This window comes from Olea europaea, unplaced genomic scaffold, assembly GCF_002742605.1.
Source record: "Olea europaea var. sylvestris unplaced genomic scaffold, O_europaea_v1 scaffold1595, whole genome shotgun sequence".
In the NCBI taxonomy this organism is placed as follows: domain Eukaryota; kingdom Viridiplantae; phylum Streptophyta; class Magnoliopsida; order Lamiales; family Oleaceae; genus Olea; species Olea europaea.
The window spans coordinates 116,833-125,924 of NW_019233576.1; the positions used below are offsets into that span (position 1 = coordinate 116,833).

A 9,092-nucleotide genomic window follows, 5' to 3' on the forward strand; every position below is an offset into this window, starting at 1 on the left:
CGAGGTGCCACCCCACTCATGTCTCTGCCGGGATAAACCAACCAAGTCCTCGTTTGTAAAAGTGTTTACATTTTCATTCTCGTTGTCACGAGTAGCGAAGGGAATTCTGTGTGCAACTATAACTGGAATAACCACATCATCTTCACGAGCTATCTCCACTGTATCCCAAAAATCATTAGCATTGTGATCCCCACCTCCCGAGTCTATTTGTTCATTTTCGACAACATCATTCCTTACTAAAGTCACGCAAAGAGGAGTCGTGTGCTTATTGTTCAGTTCAATCAGATAATTTACTTTATCAACAGAAGAAATCATTATACGTGGAATCGAAACTGATGCATGCTCGCTAAATTTAAATTTCAATTCCATGTTGTATTGAGAATGATCAACGTTCAACTTATTCTGTAAATCATTATAGAGTTCTGCATACGATGTACCTGATGATATGGAAATTGCGAGACCACCACGTTTATCACTTGTCCATTTCCATACTCATTGATTTTTTTCATCCAATAACTTATTTTGTAAATCATTATAGAGTTCTGCATACGATGTACCTGATGATATTGAAATTGCGATACCACCATGTTTATATTGAAATTGTGATACAACCATGTTTATCACTTGTCCATTTTCATACCCATTTATTTTTTTCATCCAATTCGAAATCACCAAAGTAACAAATTGGGACTACAACCATATCTGTATGTCAAAATAGAATTTTTAATTACAAGAAAAATATCAACAGCAATAAAAATGACTCAAAAAGGGGGGAAGAAGAAAATAGTTGGCAAACTGCCAACCGGCTGTTCAAACAGTCGATTCACCGACGCCGGCATAATATGCAGATGAATTTTTTCCGGTCAAATACTTCAAAAATTACAGATCTATTACATTTTTTTCTACTAATCATTAAATGTCAAAATACAATTTATCGATTTAAACATACAATAATTTAACGTAAATAGTCGGTGAAACAGTCGATTCACCAATGTCGGCATATTATGCAGATGAATTTTTTCCGGTCAAATACTTCAAAAATTACAGATCTATTACATTTTTTTCTACTAATCATTAACTGTCGAAATACGATTTATCGATTTAAACATACAATAATTTAACGAAAACAAGATTAAATTTGCGTATATAAACTTACCGATCTGACGAGATTGATGTCCACAAATTTTTCGACTTCTGATTTCGATAAATTTTTAAGTTTCTATAGTTGAAGCAGATGAATGATGAGAGTGTTTTATTTATCTGTGTTGGAGCATACAGATAAGAAATATAGGAAGTGTTTGATTTTTATTTGTTAAGTGAAAGGGTATTCTTATCTTCTTAAAAATGTGACATGATATGTGATAAGAGTTGCCACTACGCTCACGTGGATTGTCCTGAACATGCTGAATATGTTAAGAACGTGATTATTGATGCTGCACAAATGAATTGTGCAATTTTGGTGTTTTATCACTTTTTTTTAAATTTGTGTCACTTTTTTTGAATTTTGTCAATTTTTTAGTATTTGTGTCACTTTTTTCTGAATTTTGTCACTTGTTATGAATTGTGAAAAAAGTGACATAATGTCACTTTTTAATTTTACACAGTTTTTTTTTTTTTTTTACTTCCAAAAAACTTTTCATATGATTTTTCAAAACATTCCTAATTTTAAGGGTATTTTTGTAAGTTTCCTTGACCAGGTTAATTTTAAAAGTACCCCGGTTTAATGGTTGCTGTAAATGATTTATTTTCATTCATTTGTACGTATATTTTACCGTTAAATAAAAAGATTAACGAAAATTTATTTTTTAAGTGTATTATTCAATTTTAGTGATTTTGGGCAGTATTGGGCCTAATTTCCTCATCTTTAAATGGGAAAGTAATCCAAGGCCTGTTTAAGCCACTAGAACGGAACAATCAGGCCTTCTTAATTTTTCAAGTTTTCCCACTTTTTTTAATATTGATTGAAATTTCCTATTTTTATATCCATTTAAAAAATAAATAAATTATTAGGGATAAAAGGATAGTCGTCTTGGATTTCGTACAACAGTTAATGCTCTCCGAGCCATCTCACGTTAAGGTCACTTTAATTTTCTGCCAATGAACCCAAATTATTTCTGAAAATAATCACAATTTACAAACATCACGACCCATAATTTTCGGGAAAAGAAAAAGAAGAAGACGAGGACGACGAAGAAAAGGTTGCAATGAGAACACAATCGTTACACATCGAGCATGAAAAGTTAAAAATTAATTCACATTACGAAAAATTTAACCACCAATTATATCATTTTTCTAGGAACATTAAGTCTTTGATCCTGATCACATTTCTAAAATAACAATATTAAATGCTGTAGTAATTTAGAATGACAATATGGTCCCACTTAGATGCTCAATGATAACGTATATGTGTCAATTTCAGTGTTCTAAAAGTCGTAATGCGTTGATGTCAAGTTAAGGGCAATGCGAGATTAGGTAAATGAGTAGAAAAAGGTTTTCTTATTTTAATATTATTTTAAATTTTTAATAAAAAAACTATTTAATAATTATAAATTATTTAATAATTATAAGTTTTAACTTCAAAGAATTGTTAAAAAAAAAACAAAAAAAAACTAATAATGCGTGCCAACCGTACCTAGGCGCGCATTGGAGCCTTAGCCTTGCCTCGCATCCGTTGACCGTCAAATAAGACGCCAAACAAAGTGCTTGGCGCCTTAGTCTTGTTGTGCATCGATGTGTTATTTAGAACACTGGTTAGTTTAGACATTGTCAAATAATCTCAACCTAGTTAAGGTTAATGACCTGACTAGAGAATAAGACTCCACCAATTGTTAAGAGTTCGTGGCGCTTTTCTTTAATTTATGCCGAGGAAGTATATTTTTTAGACTTGCTTTAGCTGCCCCCAACGAGAAAATGTTTACAATCGCCCTTTTTAGATGACATTCTCATCTGACTATAGAACTAATTTCCGTGCACCTCAAAAATCTAAATAGTTCTTGATGTCAATAAATTCTATCACCTCTCTTTTCACGATTTTTGATGCAACAGATTCCTTGTTACCTACTGGTGGGGGATATGAATAGACAGAATTACATACCTATGAAAAAATATTGTATATACAGTGAAACATGATATTACTTACTCAAAGATCGTGGTGATATTTGATCTAGTTCGATTGACATTCAACATGTTTGGTAGGGATTAAAAGCTGATTAAAATCAATTTTTTGACCGTTATTTTACTATTTCAGTCGTCATTTTTGAATTCTTCTTTTATAGATAGGATCCACTTTATCTCTAACGGTCAAAAAATCAATTAACAAAATCCTTACCAAACAATCACAATGTCAATGCCTAGTTAATGTTGAGCCAAATAATGTGAACCGATATGGATGCAACATAATTGAAGGAAAATTGACCTATATAATTTTGACACACTTGCATAAGTTTCAATAAGCTTCTATTTCTAAGTTCATGTTTGATTGAGCTAAAGTTTTCCGGAACTTGGAATTCCAATTTCAAGTTCCACAAATTGCATGTTTCCAGCCACGTAGACTATTTTTTTTGGAAATCTTACTACATGTACACTATGTGTATATTTTAGTTTATATTTTGTCACGTGTCATTATTTTATTGAACAGTTTAAATTTTAAATAATTTTTCATCCAATTGACACTTGATAACAATATAAGTGTTAAAAATCAGTGTACAAATAGTAAAAACGATTTTTGGTTTTGTGGGAGGGAATTGATTTTTAGGCACTATTGACATTTTTTTTTTTTGATAATGGAAACAAACGCTATCCTAATTGTAAAAAAAAAAAATATTTTCTTTTAATCGACAATTTTCATGTAAAACAAAGTCAAACGAATACCAAAAGATAGATGATTCTCTTGGCTTTTTTTTGTTTTTGTTTTTGGCAATGAAAACAAATTTCATCCAAAAAATCAGTAAATTCTATCTCTTTAATTGATAATTTTCATATGAAATAGAGCCAAACGAATACCAAAAAATACTTTTATTTCAACATTTTTCACATGAAAAATCATACCAATCAAATAAAATAATTTATAATTTCTAGGAAAACAATTTTTAGGTAATTCATTTCCTTGGAATTCATTTTTTTTCCACCCAAATTTCATCTTTACAATCCCTAAGAATACAAGAAGTGAAAAATATTCTAAATTTCTAATACGACAACGTTGGTTCAAAATTGAAGAAGAATCATACTTGTAGTCAGCTATAGTATTTTATATTACATTATTTTCTCGTGGAAATAAAAGCGCATTTGCACTTCAGTCAGACATTTTATCAAACACCTTTTCCTCAATATACGTTCTTTACCTTCCATCGAATCTTCTCCTCAATAATGTTTCGGTCAACAATTTGATTCTACAAAAGATGAGAAGAAGATTTACAAGGATATCTGCCCTTTTTCCTGCAATTCGTAACTGTGTCAAATTTGAGCACACATCATCATATTTCAATCAGCATATACAATTTCCGACTCGAAATGCCACTACATTTACAAGTACCCATCTTTTAAAACCCTCGCGTTATATGGTTCCTATCAATAATTTTTCCATCACCAGGCCCTTCTCAACCAACAGCGACCAAGAGTGTTCTAGTGACACGGAATATGAATTTGAGCGTCATGCCGATGGTGAAAAGCTTGGAGATTTTAAAGGGGTAACGAACCTGGATTCTTTAGATGATTTAGAAACTATTATGGCAATTTTACGAGCAGGTGGTGTTCAAGAGAAGAGTAAAAACCTGGAAAAATGTGGAGTGATGGTTACGCCGGCGATAGTGTCTAATGTTCTTTCTCGGGTTCGAAATGATTGGGAAACTGCGTTTACCTTCTTTTTGTGGGCTGGAAAACAGCCCGATTATGCTCATTCCATTAGGGAGTATCATTCAATGATCTCCATTTTAGGGAAGTTTAGGAAGTTTGATACTGCTTCAGCTTTGATCAATGACATGAGAGCTGCATCTTTACTAACTCCACAGACCCTTTTGATAATGATCAGAAAATATGCAGCTGTGCACGATGTAGGCAAGGCAATCAGTACTTTCTATGCGCTTAGACGGTTTAAATTCGAAATTGGAATGGAGGAATTCCAAGGTTTGCTTTCTGCTCTCTGTCGATACAAGAATGTGAAGGATGCTGAGCATTTGCTCTTCTGTAACAAAAGCTCTTTCCCTTTGAATACCAAGAGCTTCAATATTATACTTAATGGATGGTGCAATGTGGTTGGTGATTTGCGCGAGGGTAAACGAATTTGGAGGGAGATGGAGGAGAGAGGGATTATGCGCGATGTTTACTCTTATGCTAGTATAATGTCTAGCTATTCGAAAGCTGGTAATCTTAATGCGGTTTTCAGGCATTTCGACCAGATGAAGGCTCTGGAAATTGAACCAGATAGGAAAGTCTACAATGCCGTGATTCATGCTTTTGCAAAAGGGAGGCTTGTGAAAGAAGCTCGCATTCTCATGAAAACAATGGAAGAGAAGGGAATTAATCCCGACACCATCACTTATAACTCGCTCATCAAGCCTCTTTGCAAGGCACGATTGTTTGATGAAGCCAAAGAAGTTTTTAATGAGTTGATAGAGAGAGGCCTTTCCCCGAGTACTCGAACTTACCATGCTTTCTTTCGGATTTTAAGGACTGGGGAAGAAGTGTTTCAGCTTCTCGATAGGATGCATATGGAATGCCATCCGAGTCATGATACGTATATAATGTTGATCAGGAAATTTTGTCGTTGGCGCCAGCTGGACAATGTCATCAAGCTGTGGACTGAGATGAGCAAGAACGGACTTGACCCTGATCGAAGCTCGTACATTGTGCTGATACATGGGCTCTTTTTGAATGGGAAATTGGAGGAGGCTTATAAATATTACTTAGAAATGAAGGAAAAGCATTTGTTGACAGAACCAAAAATTGATGAAATGCTTCAGGCTTGGTTGCAAGCGAAGGCTGATTCAGGGCACCATGCGACTGAATCAACACACAGTCAATCAAATTGTAGTCAGTTAGGACCAAAGGACAGAGTAAAGTCCAAGACATATGATAGGAACATTGACTTCCGTCGACAACCGGAAACAAAAAGCATTACCAGAGAGAGAGGCTTTTCTTTTTGTGATAGTTAAGTAGTGATCTTGACTCTGTGGTCCTTGAGCAACCATCCTTTTGAGCAACACGAAGAATTATGTGCAGGTGCATTACATCTTATACTAACATGTTTGGTGTTTAAATAAGCTTTCTTTTTTATTGTTTGATGGTATTCATGGTCATTTTAAATTTGTTACATACATATTTTTGCTAATTTTGATCCCATAAACTGCAAAAGCTGTTTATATTTTGATTTCTAACCCCGCTTATTCGAACAACTTAACCCAAATAAATGTTTTGCTAAATATACGAATTCAATTCAAATCTGTTAATTAGGGAAATCAAGCCATTTAAAATGAGTTTCATGTATGTTTTGGTTTATCTTTTTGTATCCAATAAGCAATAAGCATACACTTAACCTGGTAGCTCTAAGCTTGAATGTAAGCGATACATCCGTAAGTTTATTGGGTTATAGTTTAATGCTTATTTCAATCGTTCGGCTATTCCGTTTATAGTTCTTATCATAGTATTGTGGTCCAGTGATCCTGTCATAGTCTCAAATGAGTGTCATTAAGATATTTTGGCATTTGTAATGAGGAGTCAGCCATATTGAAACATGCCCGATTACTTTGTCCTTACCCAGATTCCCATTTACATCATCAGAAACGAAATGACAGGAAGAGACATTTTGGCTGTGGGTTAGAGAATGTTGTGTGCAACAATAATTTCGACACATTTCCACCGTCTCAATTACATGTATCTTGATAGTGTTATATTCTTTTAAAACCATTAGTCTTGCAATTATTTTACATTGTTCTTCATCACAAATTTCTGAAGGCAAAATATTGACTTCAACACTATAGTTTATGTTTTTATTAGTAGAATGGTACAAGTGTATATTTTTACATTTTGGACCATTTAAAACACTTATATAAGACTAGTCGTTCCTTCTTGTTTGTGTTAATTTGCATTATTTGTTAGGTGTTTTTTTTTGCGTCAATTTCCATTATATGTTTTCACATGTTTTCCACTTACTATTTTGTACTTTTCTTTTCCGTTTAGCCTTATTAAAGCAATTCTTGAAAAATTATATCTGATTATGTGCATGAAATGTAATAGAATTTTATCATAAATTACAACTCTTGAGTGAGAGAGATTATCCTTGAGCTGGAAAATTAATTAATATTTAGTTGATTGATTTGATTGTTTATTTTTAGGGTGATTAGATAAGATATGCACATAGTCAGGCCTGATCTCCTATCTTAGTGGACAGGAGTTTTTATCTTGCACACTGTATGCAAGATAACAACAATTTCATGCACATGGTATAGGAAGGATTCCTTGATCAATGTGTTTTTGATGAGTTGTTTATCAATCATAGAGTTCGATTAATTAGACTTGAACGAAGTTTAATTATAATAATGGCTGTCAAGTTTATCCCCAACAACTCAAGCTTGTTTCCCATCTTCGAACTGCTTGCGTATTTGGTCCGCTATAGGGGAGATTACTGGACTGGCCATTCAAGAAGAAAAATAAGTTAAATCATATTTATTCTATTGTGGGGAGTTGGTTATTGTCCAACACTGTATACCGAATGTGATATTAATGTGTAGAAAGAACAACACACAATATTGTTTAGTTCGACTTCTGACATAACATATCACTAACCAAAAATCAAGGAAAAAATATGTACATTCATTGGTCATTATGTACATATAAAATGCCCTTAATCAATTAATCAATTATTTAACAACATATCATAGATATTAACCCATTAATATAATCCTTTTGTGGTACGTAAAGGACATTTTCTAATCCTCCATTCCAAATCCTCCCAAAAAAGTTGGGTCCAAAAGCTCCATTGAAAACGATGAACTTGGACTGCTAATACTTGAAAATCCATCTCCACGTTCTAATGTTCTTTGTATCTCCTTTTCAGCTTCACAAATTTGTCCCTTCAGCGTTAATACCTGCACATGATAATCATTGTAAGTACGTAGTACTGGATGGGATATCATTTTATAAGTATGTAGTACTAGACAGAATTGAGAACAATAGAGAGAGACGTACCTCATTCTCGAGCCTACATTTCTCTACCTCAGTGCAGTCATGTTCAGCCTTCAATTTCGAGTACTCTTCCTCCAATACTTGCTCCTCCACCGAGCTCGCCTATTCTGAAACCAAAACGCTACCTGGCGGGGGTCGAGTCTGAGTTCAAATGCAATTTTCTCCTTCCTCTCGGACTTCAATTTCTGTTCTTTTCCAAAACTCATCTCCAACATATTCACTTATTCTTGGCTTAACTTCCTCTTCCCGACCGCCTCACTTCCGCTTCCCTTTGCCCTTCTTTCGTCCACTCTTCCTCCGAGGTTCCTCCACCCCTAAATATCATAAAAAACTTCTAGTTTATACAGAGTACTTGAAAATAGTGATAAAAGATACACTATGTACGGTAAAATTAGAAGAGTACTTAATCATGTCGACGTTAGTGCAATACAGTCCAATCGAACATACTACAAACAAGACAAGGCTACATAATCAAATGCATGAATTTATAATCTTTTCATGGAAATAGTTCTAACCTTGCTCTTGGACCATTTGGCTGTATTTTTCAGGATAGTACTGAGAAATCAAACTCATTTGATCATCGTAAAGGTTCATATTTTCTGGGGTGCCAAGTTCACAGGACTTTTACTTATAAGCTGGAGTAATAGAGAATGTGGAGTGAATTTGGGACTTTGATGCTTTATTTATAGAGCGGTCATTTGAAAGAAACCTTGGTGTCTTCGGAATTGTCAATGATGCCATTTGTCTGAAGTATGAAAACATTGATTCAGTTAATGTATCATGCGGAGTTTAACAATTTCTCGTGTCATTCAAAGTCTTTTTCTATCATGTTAAGATTTTCCAAAAGTGTCCGAATTCAAAAGACAAATATAATATGAGAGGAACTATGGAATACATGAGTAATTTTGTTTAGT

General features: G+C 33.8%; 1 protein-coding gene and 1 pseudogene across 2 annotated transcripts; one reads left to right on the forward strand and one right to left on the reverse strand.

Annotated features, from left to right (window-relative positions):
• The first annotated feature begins 4,237 nt into the window (after positions 1–4,237).
• Positions 4,238–9,092, forward strand: LOC111377014 (pentatricopeptide repeat-containing protein At5g15010, mitochondrial). 2 transcript variants are annotated; one of them, XR_002699609.1, is made up of 2 exons: positions 4,238–6,216; positions 8,727–9,092. XR_002699609.1 is itself a non-coding variant. In XM_023000032.1 (1 exon), exon 1 carries the CDS (start codon positions 4,398–4,400, stop codon positions 6,147–6,149), a length of 1,752 nt encoding a protein of 583 aa, XP_022855800.1. In that variant the 5' UTR covers positions 4,238–4,397; the 3' UTR covers positions 6,150–6,275. The 2 variants fall into 2 exon arrangements, 1 of the variants encoding a protein (XP_022855800.1); XM_023000032.1 differs by lacking the exon at positions 8,727–9,092 and having other exon boundaries at positions 4,238–6,275.
• On the reverse strand, positions 7,218–8,720 carry LOC111377015 (annotated as a pseudogene).

What these genes read in the sequence shown, in the direction of transcription:
- LOC111377014 (XM_023000032.1), top strand. Translation starts at nt 4,398, where the DNA reads ATGAGAAGAAGATTTACAAGGATATCTGCCCTTTTTCCTGCAATTCGT.